Genomic DNA, 19,762 nt, shown 5'->3' on the forward strand with positions numbered 1-19,762 from the left:
CTAGTTGAAGACAATTTTGGTGTGCTGGCTTTAGCTTTCAATCTGCATCACCAGAGGCCCATAGCAAAAATATTACTCCAGCTGCTGCTTACAAAGTTCCAGCAGCCATTTTATTGCCTTGCTTTCACTGCAGTATTTAGTGTGAGTAGAATGATGTCCATTTGTTTGGAAAGTCTTGTTCCCCACTCTTTCCACCACCCTCCTGGTCCCAAAGTTCTCCTGTTACAGAATAGAAACACTACAACCATTGCTACCCTCAGGACCTGCCTTAGTAGGTGCAAATTCATTGTACCTGATATAATTTATTGATGTTTCTCAAAGTTTTATCACTTTCCCTTTATTTGAGTCAGACCTCCCCTCTCCTCCTCTGTGATGCAACTGAAGTAATTCATTTGAACAATACCAATTTGTACGTATACTTTGCTGCATTTCATCTTTAAGGTTTACTCTCCCTGTATGTTGAAATGATTCGACTCATGGTGCCACTGCCATTAAATTGTCATTAGCAAGGTGTGTAACCACTGCCAGTCCTCATTCTTCACACATCTGTTCTCTGGAATACCTCTCGGGCAGATGGTGATGCCAAGGACAATCTCATGGAACACAGTCTTCCACACAGAGTGCAAAAATCCCTCCTAACTTGCCTGTGCCTCTAAATTCATTCCCTCTGCCAGCACCGGGGTTCAAGCATTTTATACACTGACTGTGCTTCATGTGAAGAGCTTCAAAGTGATCTCATCTGAGGCAGCTGGCACCTGAGACTTTCTAAGGCTTTAAGGGTCTATGCACAGCCAGGTCACAGCAGTGTTCATCCCTTCCAATGCAATAATTTAGCTTACTCATGCCATAGGTATCTCCAGTTTTGTAGTCATGCTAAATGTACCATCTGCAGAAGTTCCTTTTCTGCAGGAAAAGAAACCCTATTGCCAAGCCACAGGTAGACCGGTTTTGCAATGTCCTGAGAAGTTTTCTGTACCTTCACACATGCCAGGAAATATTTTTAATGAAATTTTCCAAGGTGAAATTTCTTTTTATGAATCCCATGTTCACTCAGGTTTTCACAAGCTTAATGATTTTAAAGTTTTCATTTCTGCTGGTGGATTGGCGCCATAGTTATTACACGGAAATTTATACACTTTTTATCTTTTTCTTATTCTAAATGCATTTAATATAATATTTCCTAATTATAAAAATAGATGCCTTTCATACACTCTTATTTTTCCTAGGTATGGAGGATGTTGTGTTTCACTTCTTATATTTTGCCTCATGAATTCTGCATTCTCATGTCCTGAGGCAAGATTCATTTCACCAGGTTTTAGATACTTAATTATTAGCCACCTAAGTCTAATTTAGTTTTTTAGACTCTTTTATAGTTGATAGAGAGAAAGAAATTCATTCTAATCTCAGTTCATTCCAATCCTGCAGTGCTGGATTTAACTGCATTGGGATTTGGCCATTTCTCTTTATTGAGGAAACAGCAAGACTGGTAGGTTAGAGGTCTTTCAGATATCCAACTGCAGGGTGTCTGCAGACAGGGGCAACAAATCCTACCAATGATGTCAACTGAAAATCACACATACACTTCAGAAGAGTCACATGCATGTCATCAATGCTGATGGCAACACAGTCTGACCTCTTCACTGTGTGTGGAGCTGACTCGTGCATCTCTGTTGGTGCAAGTGAGTTGGTTGTATTTTTGTTCACGCTTTCCATTTGTTTGAGGTTTTGGGTTTGTTGTTGGTTTTGTTTGGTTTGTTTGCTTGGGGGTTTTAGGAGGGTATTAGGGAGGTTGGGTTTTTGGGGGGTTTTTTGGTAGATGAAGGGTCATTTCCTTGTTACTGTACAACTGATGTCAGGGAAGCTTTTTCTTCTTCTCTTTATCTGCCTCACATAGTCTGCATCTTCCAAAGCTCCTTCTAATGTTAATTTGTCTGACATTATTGCCTCTTTGTATATTCCTTTTGAATCTTATATGAGTATTCTCCCATCCTCTGCACAATCTATCCTATTTTCAAAAGTAGCTGCAGTACCATTCATCAGTTATATAAGCAAGTCTTCACTTATGTTTTAAGATTTTTTTTTCTTACATAGAGGTGTTCTATTCAGAATATAATAGGCTTCAAATACCTAGAGTAAGATGTCTGTTTTCCTCTCTGCTTTAGTGAGCTCACAACTAAAGACTGGTCTGCAAATATCCCAGACATTTTACTCAGCACATATAAGAGAACAAGCCACTTCTCAGTCTGCAGCTACTCATGTATAAAAAGATCTGACTAAGAACAGTTCTATTAACTTCCTCCATTTTTCCCACATCTCTGCAATACTTCCAGTTTCAAAGTTGAAAGCAGGAAATTTTCAGCCATATTCTGCATGACAGCCAGAGTTAATTCTTAGGGTCTAGAATTCATCTGGGTCTAGAATCTAAGTCAGACAGACTTTCCTGTAAGGACACATTGGACTAGATTTTATTAATACTGATTTTCATCATCCTCCCTTCTCTCAGACATGAGAAAGAGAGAAGGAATCTTATCAAAAAAAGACCTGATTACTTGACTTTGCAGAGCAACTGTATGATTCCTTTTATCTTCAGTTGTTTAATATTTTAAGTTAGAGTAGGAATTTTCAATTTTTTTTACACCTCTCTATAAAAACATTACAAAGTCACAAATAACTAGAGTAGATTTTGCTAGAAACAACTAAGTTTAAATATCATTTAGACCAGATTTAGTGATTCCTTCTCCACTTTCTCCACAGTGCAGATCAGGTTATCTTGTTAAATCACTGCAGATCTCATGTCTTTTCAAAAACATAATTCTTAATTCTGACAATTAAATCTAACACAACCATTGCCCAAGTTTTCAACTCCAATAACTCCCCATCCTCTGGTATGTAAGAAAACAGCATCCTCTCTTGCAAGAGCCAGAAGGAGAGACCCCTGTAAAACACCTCTCCTTTGGGTCACTTTAATCCTCTGTGCACGCACTTAAGACCCGGCGATGTCTCTGAGCCTCCCCAGCTCAGTCACGCACACAAGCTGTGCTATAAAGTACACAAATAATCTCAGTCAGCTGGTAGCAGGAGTCAGCCACGTGCAGAACCCAGCCAGATAAAAGTTTCATGGTTTGCCTGCTCCCACTCAAACACTACCAAAATGGAAATGTTTGATCTTTAGGCTAACACATAGCTAATACCAAATTAGCCTTTAAAAAAAACAGCACACACAAACCAAACAAAGAGCAAAACCTCAGTTGTCATTATCGCAGAAAATAGGTTAAAGAATAGAAGTGACATCTTTACTTCAACACATTTCTTGTGTATATTTCTTCATAAGCACAACAAAAAGTAATATTAAACTCATAAGTAATCTACAAAATAAAAATATTTGCAAAAGCGACACTAAAACAAAAGGCTGCAAATCTCAAGAAATCTTAAAAACATTGGACGAAAGATGGATTTGGGGAGTGGTGGAATTAAGTTCTAGAGACTCATGCCTACAGCAGAAATAAAGCACCCAGCAGTAGACTATCAAATAACATACATGTAACAAATGTGTACTTATACCAGTTTGATATAGGAGAATATTCTCTGGAAAATTTGCCATATGTAGTTTTGGCTAGTATCACAAGAACTCATGTGCTTCGGGGCTATTTAATAGTAAATATAATGTGAGCAAGTTTGCCCTTAGAGAGGATGGGACTGCCTTCAGTTACAGAGCCCCCATTATGTGATGAGGCAAAACTCATGCCATCTTTTGGGCCAAATGCAGGGCTTTACAGAACTGCCTTATATATTTCCAACTGTGACTACATCTGCTGCTTTGCTGGGGGGTGTTTGTTTTGGGATTTTTTTGTTGCTGTGGTTGGTTTTTGTCACAAGTTCCCCCTTGAACAAGTTATTTCTCTCTCACTATGATGTTTTTCACAGCAGAGTCACACTTGTACTAGAATTTTGTTCCTCCAACAAAAGAAAAGTGAACCAAGTCAAAACAGGCACAACATTTTTACCAGAGTATATTCCCCTATCTGAACACACTAATGCTATTTAATCAAAAAGACAAGTAGTGATTTTTGCCAACACCCTCAACATTCAGAGGAACATGTCAATTTAACAAAGTGCAGTCACAGGAATTTTTAGGTTCTGATTTTTCTTCCTAATATAATGTCAAAATTGGTTTTACATCTCAGAATTTTGTGCATAATGAAAACCTAAACATTCTGCAACATGGCTAGTGTCAGCAGTGCTTCTCATCAAATTTACCTGAGACTTCTCCCTTGAAAAGTGTCTTTCAGATTTCCTGTATTTTTGTGAAGCAGGAGGAAGATTTCCATAATACATGTTTGTTTCAGACATAATATTAAAGAAAAGCACATCACACAATTCCATTGTTTGGTTTCTCAGGAGATTATTTTTAAATGCACTGCACTTAGAGTAGAGACCTCACATTCCACCTTGAAGATGGCTTTTGCCATTTCTTTGAAACTCTAGTCTAAACTAGATCACATTGGAAACTTGGGCCTTTTTTCAAGAGTGTGAATAACCAAACCACTTCTCAGTGTCAAGAGCTAAATTCTGAAGGTCCTGCTGCTACTGAGCACACAGGACCTCCCCCCCCAGCCCTTATTTAAATTGTTCAGCCCCAGCAAACACCCTCCCTGTGGTGTAACTCGGGGCCACATGGTTCACACACTTGCCTTCTGTGCTCATTGCTGGGCAGCACGGCACAGGACAGGGCAGAGGCAAACTCAGAAGAGACACAGACTGAACCAGCAAGGGGGAAACAGATTCAGATGTCAGGTATCAGTGAGACAGAAAGGGAGAGGAACTGTGCCTGGCTAGTGGTGAGGGAAGACAAACTGCTTGGGCAAAGGGAAGGTCAAATAGCAAAGAGAGGACCCAGGGTAACCATTTCTGGCATGAGAACCAAGAGTGGAAGCCTGGAGATCAACAGGAAAATTGGTATTTTATTATAAAAGCAATGCATGGTAACATGCCAGCACTGTATAAGGATTAAAATTCTATGCACATACAAATACTGGCATCCCGAATTCAGTTTCACAACTTAGAAGTTACCACCTTTACAATATTTATGATGTTGTTTAACACAGTGTGTTGTATGGCTTAGTCTGAGCCATGCAGGTGGGCTGCTCTGCCCACAGAGGGGTGAAGTGCAAACCTCTCCTGCTATCTTCTCCCTGTCCCCGATTAGGCAGGCATGAATTCGGTTCAACTGTAATTTTTGAGTTATGCCAAGAGGTTACACTTAGGCTGCTTTAAAAATTGGAAGGAACTTAGTGTAATAGAAAAAGGTAAGTTTTGCACTATTTAAATTACTTCTCCCTGGAGATGTAACCAGAGCAGCTGGAGTGTGATAAGACTTCTTGCCAGCCTTAAAATGCTGTAGACCCACGTCTGATACACTTTTGAAATGCCAGTGCAGCACACGGATTTTTCTTCCTCTTCTATGCTGCACTAAACGAGGTGATTATGTCTGTAATGCTATAAAACAACTGTGTCAACAGTAAAGAGGAAACATTTATGGCATAGGTTATTAAAACAATGAAAAATAGGCCAGTGCAATTTAAGTTCCTTTAGTGGGCTGAATAATAACTAGTTAAATAAGGAACAAAGATAAATTATTTATTACAGAATCATCACAACAAGCACAAGAAAATTGCATTCACTTTAAACTGCATCTCAAGAGGCTTCAAAGCAGAAGCATGGATAATACACAATGAATGTGTCAGAGCACATGCAAAAGGAAGGGGATTTAGAGAACCTGTTGCGAAATGAAGTAATCACTCAAATCCAGGACATTGCTGTACACACACACAGCAACCAGTTAAATACACAAGACACGAGAGTTTATGTTAAAAGTAGTAGTGGCTCAAAGGACTGAAGGCTACTGTGGTGGCTGGGTAGATTGCCTGCTTCAGCATGCAGCCCCCACTGCTGCATGGCAAAAACAGGACTTGCTTTTTTACAGAGTGGTAGAAAAGCTCATTATGAAGTTATAAGACTCCTTACAAATAAGGCCTAGCTCAGACACCATCAGATTAAGAAATGTAGAGGAATATTCATCTTCAGTTACTTATTCTGGAAGAGAATAAAAGAAGAGAACAGACAGAACTCAGTACAATCAAATGCAACTTCCACTACAAGCCTGTATTTTTCACACTCAGTCTGACAGCTCAGTTCAAACAGTTCAAGTTGTTTGTAACAACAAAGCAAATATTTCCAAAGATTAAAAACGAAAAGTTAGGCTTGTATTTCCATTTTTGGCCTTTTAATTAGGCTTATCTGAAGTGCTGAAAACAGAACAACTCTAATTGATGGCTTTCATACTTTGCTTTTTAATAATAGCTCTTAACTGCTTGGCAGTTTGGAGGTTTCAAATAAGACTGGGAATTGATCAGAAGAGGATTTTTTGCTTGATTTTACTCCACCAGAAATCAGACAATCTAAACCTTCCCCACACAATTTGATCTCACGAGATTCCCACCTTGATCATGGCTCTGATAAGAATATTGAAATCTCACCATTTTTTTTGAACCAGATTCAATTAATGTTTCACACTAACTCAATATATGACGTTGGATAAAGAAATCACCCAATTTTCCAGCAGCTCCAGCTTAACTTTAAAAAAAAAAAAATACAAATGCACACACACAAACTTCATACACTATAGAACAACTTCCATGGCTGCAGTACAGAGCCCAGAACAAGTTATTTGGCCTTTCAATTTGTAACTGAGATCATAAGCATATTTTACATAACAGTTTCTTCAGGATAAATAATCTCTGCTTTGTATGTAAAGCAGTGAGACCATAAACAACCAAAACTGAATGCAAAGGAGGCACTGGTGTGGTTAGGTCTAAGAGCCAGTGTTCCTCCCTCAATATTTGTACAATATTGCAGCAGAACTTGAATCGCTACTCAGTGTTAAGTTTGTTCCTCTCTTCTTTAAGGAAGTGGGAGGAAAGAGTGGGGAAGATGGCACAAGCAAGGAAGCAAGAGAAAGGAGCAGGGCAGAGAAAGTGGGACAACAAATCAATAAAGCAAATTTTCCTAGCAGCAAAAATAGCTGACAGACCTGCTTGCCAAAGAACACTGAAAATTACTTTGCGAGTAGAAGTAGCAGAGAAGATAAGTCGGCTTGAGGGACTCACGGGAGAGCTGGTATTGACAGATACGCAGATGATGTAATTGCTCGAGATGAACGGGTTTTTCTTTCATCTCAGAAAAGCACTTCTGGATGAAAAGACTAGAAAGACAGGTGTGAGACAATAGCACAAAGCCTCTTTCTTACTTAATTTTATATAAAGAAGCATTGATGTATAAAGTGTAAAACAAATGTGTTGAATGCTGAAAGTGAAGTATTACAGAGAACAGCTTATGAACACTCCCAGCAATAAAGAAACTTAATATTTGATGAAATACACTTTGTCTATTGAAGAAATGCACTGACTTTACAAAAGATCGAGTACATGTAAGAAAATGTTCCCTACTGTTCTTACATAAATTGGCTGATAGAGGGGCATCTTAAATTGTCCTGTTTACTCTTCTAGTCTACTGTTTGTTTAAAGTGTGATCTCTTATGTAATTTTAACAGGAAACAATCTAGTACACTCTTCCTCTCTTCCAGCTCCTGCTGCATCTGTGTATCCCATGACACATTCCCTTCAGCCATTCTGGTACCCTTTCAAAACAGGTTTTGAGCATCAAATCGTTTGAGGTTTGTTCTGGGGTTTCTTTTTTGGTTTTTTTTTTTGCTATTACTGAAAAGAGTAGAGAGAGTCTTTTCTATATTTCCATTTAGTTAGATGACTTACGTGTGCTTTAAAATGAAATTTCTTTGTGTAATAGAGCAGCATGTTGATATCAGTGACCCTACAGGAAATATTCTTTAACAAACCTCACAGATACCTAAAACCTATCTTAACCCACGCTGGTCCACCCCTCACAACAACGTTACCTGAATGGTGCAACCCTGTTGCCAGGATTCTGACCAGCCCCACTGCATATGGGGTAAGTACCTACTTGATTAATTGTCCTCAGGATGTTATCCAAAACCTGCCACTTTTGATCAAACACTTTGGTATAGTCCCTTTTCTAAAAACTTCTTACTTTCAGTGTAAGAATTATACAGTTTCTTCAGAGTTGTGAAGATGAGGTCTCAGAAGGTACAGTGCTACATTTCCATTACTGGCCACTAAATACCGTGAGTTTCAAATATGACTGATATATTCTAAATAATTCAGCCAGATGCTGAAAGTATTGGCTACTCATCAGCGATATTCAAGCATTAAAATTATCTAAAATATCTGAAGGGCAGGTTATGTTTCTCAACACTGCTCAAGTGCAGAACATGATAGGCAACTATTTGCTTTAATCAACAATAAGATGGTAAATGAACGCCTGGAAAAAAAAGCAAATAATGAAACAAAATGGAAGCAAAATTGCACTAGACTTGTTCTTCATTTAAGCTTTAACAAAAATTCTCCTCAAGAGTCTCTCTTCCACAGATTTTTTTCTTTGTTTGAATACAGGATCAACTCAAGGATGGTGACACAGATTATATCATAAATAATGATGAATTGACCGAAAACTATGAATCGTCTGCTCACATACCAGTGCCAGCACGGGACAGGACAGGCTCTACCCAGGCTACAGGCAAGGAAGATATTCAAGAAGGAGATCTGGGATTAGGAGGGTACAAACTCCAGCTTCAACCCCAGATGAATTCCCCAGCATGAACACGGAAACGTTAATGACAAGAAAGAAGACTAAAACAAAGAAGCAAAAGATCCTATTGTGTGAACAAGAGGCCAGAAAAATGTACTATGCACAAAAATCAAAGACAACTCAGATTTCACCAAATAAATGCCTGCTCCTCCCATAGAAGTAGTTTACTATCATCCACATACCTACAACAATGTGCAGGTTTTCTGACTTCAGCAGATGTAGGGCAGTATCAGCCCACTGTAAATACAGTTACGGTCATGTGTTGTCTCAGCACTTGACTGCACCTCTCCCCTCACGTGTACCCAGGTCTTTGAATGTTGCTTAGAGTCTTCAGCAAGTTGGAATGGAGAGAAATAGCTTCCTGCTCACATGATGACAACTCTTCTATACAGCTGGTCCTGAAAAGATCCACAGTTAGCTACTACTCCAGTAGCTATTACTTTTATAAGGAAGAAGCAGAAGATTTCTTGTCCAATGTGTGTGTAATCTAAAAATGCTTAACACACATTGCAGTACCTCAGCCTTGATAGATAAATCTCCCTCAAGCTCACAGTACAGATTTTTCCTGACAACCAGCCAAACATGTCTTCTAAATGCACATATAGCCTAGTCCATATAGGGTTTCACCAACTGAATATCGACAGTAGGAGGCATTGAAGTCCATAAAATCAGCAACAAACACCCGTTTATGGCAGCACTGAATGGGCACAACCACTATTTAAACAGCAGTTATTCCTCAAGGCACTTGTTAGGGCCTGGCAACACACAAAGCTTACATGGTGGGAAAAGTTTTGTTGTTTTCAAAGATCATTCTAAACATTGTTTTGATTTAACTGTTTCTTTTGTTATTGTTCAAGGGGAGTTGTTTCTAATCAAATATTTCTGCAAAACAGCTATTTCTTAAGACTGTCTGCTCCAAGGACAAACTTGTCTCTCTCCAGTTAAGCCGGGCACTCAATATCACACTAGCAATGAGGACAGTGGTGGTTAGATATTAAAAAAAATCCCAAGAGGAGAGTTTATGTATCAAAGTATTAATTGTTCTGCATAAACACAGTAACTGGATGAACAGCTGGTCAGCCATACATACAGCTAAGCTGCCATATACTACTATCAAGCATTAGTACAGATCAGCTTTGGCACATATCAGCTAAGCAATGCAAAACCAGGGATAGAGCCAGGCTTTCATTAGAGCACGTGCCTTTTCCCACCACAGAAGTTTCAACTAACTATGCATGATGATATTCGTACTAAGTCAAAGCATCAGGAGTTGTCAAGTAAGATCATTCTTAGCATACAAAGACAATGGGCAAGCAAGAAATTTGAGATCTAAAAGAATAAAAATCAAGCCATCTCCATTAATAGTCCTAAAGCTGAATAGGTCTTGATTTCATCACAAGAACCTGAAATACAAATGCAAATATAATCAAGTTTTAGTTATCCTTTTCCAGGCTAATTAATTTCTGGTTAAAAGTGACTATTAAACAGCCATTTTAAGCATAAATTTGAACACTGAAGCTCTACGTGCTGTTATGAAAGATCAGAAGCTTAAACTGGCATTTTATTTTCCCCTAAACACTAATCAAGGAGCTTCAAAGGATCTTAATCCCAACGTGGTTTAAAACAAATAATATTCAGGCATGATAACGAGTTCTTAGAAGAACTAATGAATTTCCAACTCCATGCTTTGCTTTGTTTAGCTGCATGAGGTGGGGAAAGATGCACAGCAGGTTGCAAGCAGGGATGGAGAATGGATAAGGAGGTAAGGTTTTATGGGCAAGTACTGTGCACTGCAGAGCATGCCCTGGGAGACAGAAGAGAACAGAGGCAGCATAGGCAGGCAGAGACACACTGGGGTGAGGTGAATATGTGGCAACACAGAGAGAAGGTATTCTCATGGATGGCTGCTAACACAGGCCTGACTTCAGCAGCCAGACTTTCTGATTTCAATCTTCAGAAGTATTGAGTGCAAGTCAGGCAGCTTCTTAAGCTTCTTGGGAAGCACAGATCCCAGTCTTTACATTATAGTGGAAATCAATAAACTGCTGTAGTATTATGAAGATGCAAAGCTGTATTTCACAATTGCTACACAAACTGGAAATGACAAGCTCTTCACCAAGAGTTCTGCTCTTATACTCTACTCTGAAATACACCCTCCAGCATATTGTATGGGGTTTTTACTGATTTATTTATTGTGCCTATGCCCAGATTTCTCACATTTGTGCAATGTGATAAATTGAGAGCTCTGGGGTCTGAAATTCTCTGTTTGTAAAAAAAGTCTGTAGCAAATACTTTTCACACTGTTCTACCCAGATGCCTTAAAGGGCTACTTTACTTGGTAAAGAAAGTCATCCCTTCTGACAGAGGAGTCGTACTTCCCATCTTCACAGGTCAGATTTTTATGCTACAACTATCAAGAGGCTGAATCAATGGTCCCAACAGGATGGGTACCATGCTCAACAACTGAAGTATCACTGGCTTTTAGGAAAACTACTAATACGAGCTACAAGCAAACCTGAAGCTTCTACTAAATAGCAATAAGAGTCTCAATTGTCCATTATGCTGTTCAGCCTTCCTATTTCCTAATTTTAAGGTATTCTTTTCATGACATGCAGATCAAGAGAGTTAAAACAACATTAGAACAAGATGATATATTTGCATTCAAGAAGAAATTACAACTAGTAATTCTGCATGACTTTAAACAGAAATGGATGTTAAGAGAGGCCTTTAATGTTAATTTACAGTTCATACACGGGAGATTTAAACTACTCAATATCACATAGTGTTTGACTGAATGTGCAAGTCACTCATGATAAATGTGAAGCTACTCTTCGTATCTGAGTTAATCTAATAAAACAGTGCTTGGAAAATGAAATGTAATATATACTGTCAAAATGTAGTGACTACATACTGAGTATGAAGGCCAAAATTATAGGAAAGGTGGATATCTGCAATATTACTAAACCTTTCAGGTTTCAGAAGCAATAACTGAAATTTTATACTGAACTGTGGAGAGCATTGGCTAAGGTTGAAAGCAGTGGAATGAATTCTGGACATAGAGCACAACCAGTCCAGAAAGACACTGCACTAAAAATATCAGATCACTATGATAGCTTTCACAGAGAAGTGCAACATTTGTAACCCCACTGAAAGCAGGGGCCAGTGAAAGTAAACATCTATGTAGCTGTATTAAAAGCTCAAACTTGTCCATAGTACCACATCAGGGTTATCTCCAAACCAATCAACCCTGTGCATAATTTAAGCCACTAAACTCATTGTATTGAAGCCCTGAGAGCAGGTCACACCCTTTCCACCTACGACTCACTGAAGTACCTTGCTGACCCAGGACAGTCTGTTCAGTGGGTCTTTGTTTCCCTTTCAAAGCTGGTCTGTATTTTGCTATCAGCCAGCAAGTAATGCTGAGCTCGGTAGCAGCCTGAGTGCTGTGTACATTTGGGTACAACACGAATGCAGCAACATACAGAAGTCTATTTTAGATGCACATAAACATTACATGTGTGCTTTCAAAATTCTTTCTTCTCAGAGACTGAGAAATCTTAGGATACAAATATTAACCATGAACTTCGGAGAACAAAGATGATACCCTGAATATTCATTTTACAGGTCAGAAAATACTACTTCTGAAGACAAAATTGGTTTTCCCCTACTTCCTTCTAGCAAAATGGAAAATAGCCCTTTTCTACATCTTAAAGTAAACCAGTTCTGAACATTTTAAACAACTTAACACAAGCAAGCTCATCTCTAGTAATATAGTCCCAACAGACAAATTCTGCTCAGTGAACTATAAATGACTTGTCAAAGCTTTATTTTATAAAGTCTTTCAGAACTTGACAATTCTCCAGTTGATCCAAATTTTCTAAGCAAGTATTAGTTTATCCCACAGTCTTGGTCCCACTACCAGTCAATTTTCAGATCATGAAATCCCCTGCTTTTTGTTCTTGTTAACACACACATTTTTTACACCATAATCACATAGTCAAGTGCATGGTTCCGAACAGTACAACAGAAAACTTTGCCAGTGCAGTACTTCTCTCTTTATTCATCCTTTTCAAGCAATTAAAAGAATAAGACAACCTAGTGCAAGCATGGGCATCATCCAAGCCAAGATCCCCTTCAACAGCCTTGTGGTGCAAGTCACACTTCAGTTTTAAAACTCCCAACTGAACATCCTGGCATGTGTTTAAAAATGCAGACAAATTCCTCAAAAAGCAAAACAATGTCAGTCAGCTCTGTGGTGCCCACCTATGGCCCAGGTTTGTCTTTCCTCTGTGAAAGGTACAGGGACTTTCCTACAGTTACCCCAAGGTAACCAGGTCTCCATCTCCAACTTTGGCTCCGCTCCTAACAGTTCCTTGGCACCACCAGGATGGGCCACATTACTTTCATGGAATTCCACAGCACAAACCCACAGCCTTCATGTTTCCAATTAGCAAATTGGAATTCCAACCCTTCCAGCTTTCCCACTGTAAACAACCACACTGGCTTCCTCCCACACCAGCCCACCCTGGCTCTGGGCAGTCTTCCCTCCACACACCAGAGGAGGCAGCGAGTGCTGCACCACATGTGTAACAAGAATTATTCTGCTCACAAATAAACCTTTTTTTCACCAGTGTCAGAGCAGAGGCCACATTTTCCCCAACTAATTCAGTGTTACTGGTCAACATTATTCCCCTACAAAAATCATATCTGAGGTACGGAAGAACAAATATTGTTTCAGGTCTCAGAGGATCCCAAATCCGAGCATGTCAAATTAACACCATCCTTCTGAGAAACCATCAGGGCTTGAAATTCTGCTGCAGGAAGCAGCAGAGAATATCCAGGAGTGTTTTCCAGCTACTGTTCTACATCACTGTTTACCACATGCTGTCTGTTTCTGGTACGCTACAGCAAAGGCAGATGGACAAATAAAATACTGGTACTTTATTAAGAACTTGAAACTAGAGAGAGCCATATACGTAACAATCTAAACACTGAAAGAAATAACTTTATGCCATGGCACTGGACATTTCATAAGCCTAGGACATAAGTGAGTTGAAATAGGGTAATATCCCATAAGCATAATGAGATTTCTTATTCCAGAGGTACAGGACCTTTAGAATGCATGCCTGACTGGAAATGAAAATATAAAAGAGAAAGGGACATGAATAAATGAATGATGAAGGAAGGAAAAGGGGAGCAAGGGCAGGAAGAATCAGTGCCAAAGATATTCAAATTGAAAAAGTTGAGAAAGATATTCATAGCAACTGCAGACTAAACTCCAAATTAGGTGTTCGACAGCAGTGTGAGAAACTAAGGGTTAGTTTGAAGAACACTCCTAAAAACTTTGCTGAGCCATAGATAGTCCTGACACTACAACTGCACTGCAAAATCTTAGGCATTCCACAGGCCTAAAAGGTATCTGCCAGCTGAAGGTTGACCAAATTTAAAGAAAATGAGGAAAAAGAACCCAAGGTGAAAGGCTAATCCTTCAATAGCACTGTTGGCAAAGCAATAAAAGCAACACAAGCTTGATATTTGCAGAAGTGCGGAAAAACAACTGAAGATATAACTTCTTCAGTCTTCCTTATTTCATCTCTCCCTCATTCACCAGCTGTTCATTTTCTTCACTAAGTTGTCTCTTTCACCATTTCTGGTTTACCTTTACTTTAAAATTAAAACTTTACTTTTCCCACCCCTTGGGCTAGCAAAATTTTATGAAGTCCTATTCTCCCTGTGCATGATATTCACACCCAACACAGTTTTAACAGTTCTTCAAAAAGCAACTAATACAATGCAAGACTGCATAAACTATATAACTCCTCCCCCCAAGTGGTGATCATGCCCAAAACCAGGGTGCCAAATGCATTCAATATCCTTTAGGCACTTCACTATCACTACAGAGGTTCAGGAGGGCAGGGGGGTGCCCCACACCTGCGGCAGAGGTCTCTATGTAACCTTTGTTGACCTCACCAAGGCTTTCGATACTATGAGCAGGAAAGGTCTATGGCAGATTTTGGAACGCTTAGGTTGTCCCCCCAAGTTCCTTAAAATGATCATCTCACTCCATGAGGATCAACACATCCAAGTCAGATATGGCAATGCACTTTCTGAGCCCCTTCTAATAACTAACTAATGGTGTGAAACAAGGCTGCGTTCTTGCACCAACCCTATTCACAATCTTTTTCAACATGATGCTCCAAAGGGCCATGGCAGACCTCGATGATCAGGATGGTATCTACATTCAATATCATACTGATGGAAGCCTTTTCAACCTAAGGCGACTGAAGGCCCACACCAAGACCTTAAATTATCTGATGTCGCCGCCCTTGTTGCCCACACAGAAGCAGCCCTGCAGTGTTTAACATCCTGCTTTGCAGACGCTGCTGAGCTCTTTGGGCTGGAAGTCATCTTAAAGAAGACAGAAGTTCTCTATCAACCTGCACCTTAGGAAGTCTTCCATCATCCCCATATCACCACTGGCAAATTAGTGCATAAATCATGTCCAGCAGTTTAATCACCTAGGTAGCCTCATTTCCTCGGACGGTAAGATTGCCAACCTGTTGTCTATCTCTCCGTCAAAGGCATATAGTGCCTTCGGAAATTTTCATAAAAGAGTTTGGCAAAATAAACACTTGAAGAAAAGTACCAAGATCAGTGTTTACAGAGCCATAGTGTTGTCTACTCTCTTACATGGATCCGAATCATGGGTCATCTACCGCCACCACCTGCATCTCCTAGAACACTTCCATCAACGCTGCCTCCAAACAATCCTAAACATCCACTGGTCAGATTATGTGACCAATACATCTGTTCTAGAGCAAGCAGCAGTCACCAAGTATTGAGGCCATGTTGCTGAGAACACAGCTGTGCTGGGCAGGGCATGTCTCAAGGATGAAAGATCACCACCTCTCTAAGATCTTGCTTCATGGTGAACTTGCCACCGGCTTCCACATGAGAAGAGCCCCAAAGAGAAGATACAAGGACTCCCTGAAACAACATCTCAGCCTTGGCCATATTGATCATCACAACTGGTCTACTCTGGCCTCCAGTCAGGAAGTCTGGAGACACACCATCTATAACACTGCTGTTTCCTTTGAGAAAGCACACAGGATCACTCTCAAGGAGAAAAGACAACGCAGAAAGAACCGTGTCTTGCAGAATATACCACCTAAGGAGTCTTTCTGCTGTGCCTTTTGCAACCGGACCTGCTTGTCTCGTATTGGCCTTATTAGCCACCAGCACGCTTGCAACAAACGTGGGTAAGAGCCCTTCCCAGAGCTTTGTTCGCAAAGCCTGGCCATGATCACTACAGAAGTTAAGAGCAAGCGCTCATGTAATTTTAACCAAAGGAACCAACAGGAGAAAAAAGCCCTAAGAATGGTTCTGCAGCCTTTCTCAGGAAGGTCAACATGACATGGTTGCAGTGCCAGGGAGCAATATCATATGAGCAATCTGTCTGCATCATTTTTTCCCCATAGCAAAGCTTGGGCACTCTGGCTGACACCCACTGCTGGGGAGATTCTGGCACAGAGGCAGTAGCTGCAGAGCACCAATACACACCCCAAATCCAAACCGTTTCTTTTCACCCTTTGCACATATTTCCACAGCCTGGGGCAAATCCAGGGGAGAAAGCTCCCTCACTGATGGAAGAGCTCACGTTTATCTACAACAAACCAAGCTGGCAGAGCAGGGAAGGTGGTGCTGCTCTCTTTCTGTTTGTGGTCCAGGCACGTTTTCCTCCTGGTACTCCAAGAGTACTGCTGCCACTGCTGATTAGAGGAGTGACTGGAGCACCTTTTCTGATGAAAGCTAATGTGAAGTGGACACTTGAGACAAGTACTCTAGTTTCTGCTGCATGAACCATCAGGCCTACGCAAAAAAAAAAAAACACTGTTCTATTTCTTAACTGTTTTGTTTACTGCAAGAATCTGTCTACAAACACCAAGCCCCTGATATTTACAGGCCTGAACACCAATAATGGAGATGTGTTATTAGCCCTCAAAACTTCCTAAATTTGGCTCAGAACAAGCACCCTCCTCCTCTGCACAAGCCCACCATATGCTATCATCTGACAGGGTTTCACTGGAAAATTGCAATGGTCTATCCCTAAACTGAAGTTTTCAAACAGTGGAAGATGATTTCAGTAAACATGGATGCAGATTCCCTGATTGTTAATGTAGTTCAGGTGCTCTGAGAGGGCAAACCACCTCTACCAACAACTAACTTTAAAAAAAAAAAAAAAAGAAGCCCCACACACATAAAGAACACTAATGGCAAACGTTTGTAACCAAAGGCAGGTATTCCAGCTAAACTTCCCAAGAAATAACACTCTTTGGGCTATTTTACAGAAATTCTCATCTTCTGTACATAGAACTAAAAAGCCATTTGTAGGATTCCTTTATGCTCATGCAATACCCACAATGAACAAGTAGTGACACAGTGTGTACCATTAATACACAGTCAAAACCACAGTTCTATTGCAGCTGCATGAAATAATAATAATTTACTTTTAAGCTTGTTTTATGTCCCACCTTAATCAGAGGCCTGAGGAAAACTGTACAGCCTTGACAACTGGAGTGGGGAAGATACAGATGCTGTCTGAGGGCACACCCTCCCCTTTGCCACTTCCCCCTTCCTTTCCTACAGGAACCTGATCAATGAAAGGGTGGAGCAGCGTATAAGAAGTCCCAGTTCATCTTCACCAATAAATTCATTTTTTATAAGTCTAAGGTTGTCCAAATATTTGCTTCATATTAAACTCTGATAGTAATTTTTAAAAGTGAATGTAAACTTAAGCTCCTAAAATTCATGGGCTCCTTATTAAATAATCTATTTTTTACAAGAGATGAATACTCAACAACTCACACTGAAACCTGCTACAGCCTTAAAGTCACACTGAAATTAGCCCTTAGGAAGTGCAAAAACACACACTGCTCCCAGCAGGGCCTCCAAAGCAAAAGTGCAGCATAAAACACACTTTTTTCAGATTGGCACAATAAGCTCCCCACACCAAGAATGAAACCAATTTTCACCGCAGGGTGAGTCAGCTGCTGTGCAAGGAATAATTTAGAGACCTGAACAGGACTGACCCTTTTCAGATCATTGCTGTTGGATTTGGTTTTTTTTTATTTCCTTTTTCTTTTTTTTTTTTTTTGAAGGCTACCTGGGGAGGACCAGGCTAAGACCTGGGCAAGCACGTGAAGTGGTGACCTCATCTTTTGTTGAGCCTCGCAGCCAAGGCAGCGTGGAGCAGCCTGCAGGACTTCACAGTGGAGTCACAATTTGTGTGAAAGCCCAGTGTGTTGCAGCTTATTTCCCTTGGCTGCTTCAGCACATGCCTTCTGTATGATTTGCTCATAACGGCCTTAGTTGACAGGGATTTTTCCTCAAACTTCTGTACAGAAAGGTATCACTTCAGGACACCACAGTGCAAGGCTAGAAATGTGGTTGTTAGTACTAACAGTGCCTGAAACTCTGGGATTCTTCATGGGTTTAACATCCAGGATTTATTCATGTTTAGAGCCTGGTTAGGACTCAGTTTATTTAGAAGAGCTTTCACCATCTGTTCTTTCAAATTCTGAAAACACGAGAATACACTTCACAAGCAGCTACAAACACAGATGAGCTCGGCAATTTATATTGGGATATACTGCACACAGGGAAAATCATTCACTGTATCTGTGAGGTTTCTCCTTCAGGCATAAACTGAGAACTGAAACTCTAGCGCTTTCACATTTTGTGCCACAGTGAAGCCACTCTCTGAATTTGCCACCATGCATCTCCACAGTATTAAATGGAGACCTGAATTGTTTGAAACTTAGACAACTTAAAAGATTTTCTAATTAAACCGGTCAACTTCATTAATATATCACCTGCCATCACACAGTTCTTACAAAGAGATTTTTCTTTATCTAGAAATTAATATCTCTGAATAATTAGCAAGCTAAGGTACAGCTACATTAATTAAAGTTTCAAGCTATAGCCCAGTGACAAACATCCATTAATATCTACTTTCCAGAAAGTGAAACTCCCAGCCCTTATTCCTGAGTTTTCAACCCATTTCCACCTACTCGACAAATCATGCCTCAGCAAACTCTGCCCCAGTTTTCCAGACATTATAAGTACCATGGGGATGAGGCATTGGAACTCCCCTGAGCAGGTTTCTGTGAAGGAAGGATGATCTGCTTCACAAGCTCCCAAGGGAGCAGGAGCCTGGCCAGACCCTGCCTACACCTGCATGGACAAGAGCCATTCCAGACAGGCAAGAAATACACCCTTCCCACTCTCCTCCTGCAAGGATGTGTATTTCCACACTTTACACCCAGGTAAACTGTTTTGACAAAAAGTCACCACCCCTGAAGGTTGGAGAAACCAATCACTCATTCCCAGCACTTATCCCCAGTGTCTGTCAGTGTTAGGCTGATGCTTCCCTGAAGATGGCAAACTGCTCTGCACTGCCTGCTCTCCTGCCTGCCATCTTCAGAAGGGGCAGATCTGCCTCAAATCCTGTGAAAAATGCAGTATATGACAAAGGTAAAGGTCAGCAAGCATCCCCCCCTTTGAAGGGAGCCATAAACCCTCTTGCCCTCAGTCATGTCCTTTTTTCCTCCCCTTTATATATAAAATATTCTTTCCTGTCTCAACAATGCAGACATCTGGCAAAGCCTGTACAAGTGTTCCCAGGACAGAGTCCTATGGTCTTGACATTCATTGATGTTCCATTTTCTTCACCCTATTTTATTTCCCCTTGGACAGTCATACCTTTGCTGTTCCACTGCAGTGCTGTCCATAAGCTGTGGAATTCAGAGTGTCTCAGGCATAGTTAAATTATCTCTCCTTGTTGCAGAGCACTTATTGTAGAGTGGTCAAAAATACCACTCAGATGTTTTGCAGTAAGAAAGCACCTTGGCATCAAACTCAAAGGCCGTACAATACTGTGCTGATTTCATTAAAAGCTTCATGGAACAGAAGTGTGATATTAATCATTTTGATTGTTTCTTTGTTTTGGTTAAAATTTTGC

At 40.2% G+C, this 19,762-nt stretch overlaps 1 protein-coding gene and 1 long non-coding RNA gene across 4 annotated transcripts in view; one reads left to right on the plus strand and one right to left on the minus strand.

Annotated features, from left to right (window-relative positions):
- SLC9A9 (solute carrier family 9 member A9) overlaps nucleotides 1–11,617 on the plus strand; it is a 181,823-nt gene extending 170,206 nt beyond the window's left edge. For both annotated transcript variants that reach the window (XM_064666392.1, XM_064666393.1), the window contains 2 exons: nucleotides 7,920–8,025; nucleotides 8,547–11,617. In XM_064666392.1, the coding sequence (XP_064522462.1) occupies nucleotides 7,920–8,025; nucleotides 8,547–8,753 (313 nt within the window). In that variant the 3' untranslated portion in view covers nucleotides 8,754–11,617. The remainder of the gene's footprint in view (nucleotides 1–7,919; nucleotides 8,026–8,546) is intronic.
- The window catches only part of LOC135419699 (uncharacterized), a 65,512-nt gene that overhangs the window by 13,525 nt on the left and 32,225 nt on the right, over nucleotides 1–19,762 (minus strand). The window lies entirely within an intron of this gene.

This window comes from Pseudopipra pipra, chromosome 10, assembly GCF_036250125.1.
Source record: "Pseudopipra pipra isolate bDixPip1 chromosome 10, bDixPip1.hap1, whole genome shotgun sequence".
Classification (NCBI taxonomy): Eukaryota; Metazoa; Chordata; class Aves; order Passeriformes; family Pipridae; genus Pseudopipra; species Pseudopipra pipra.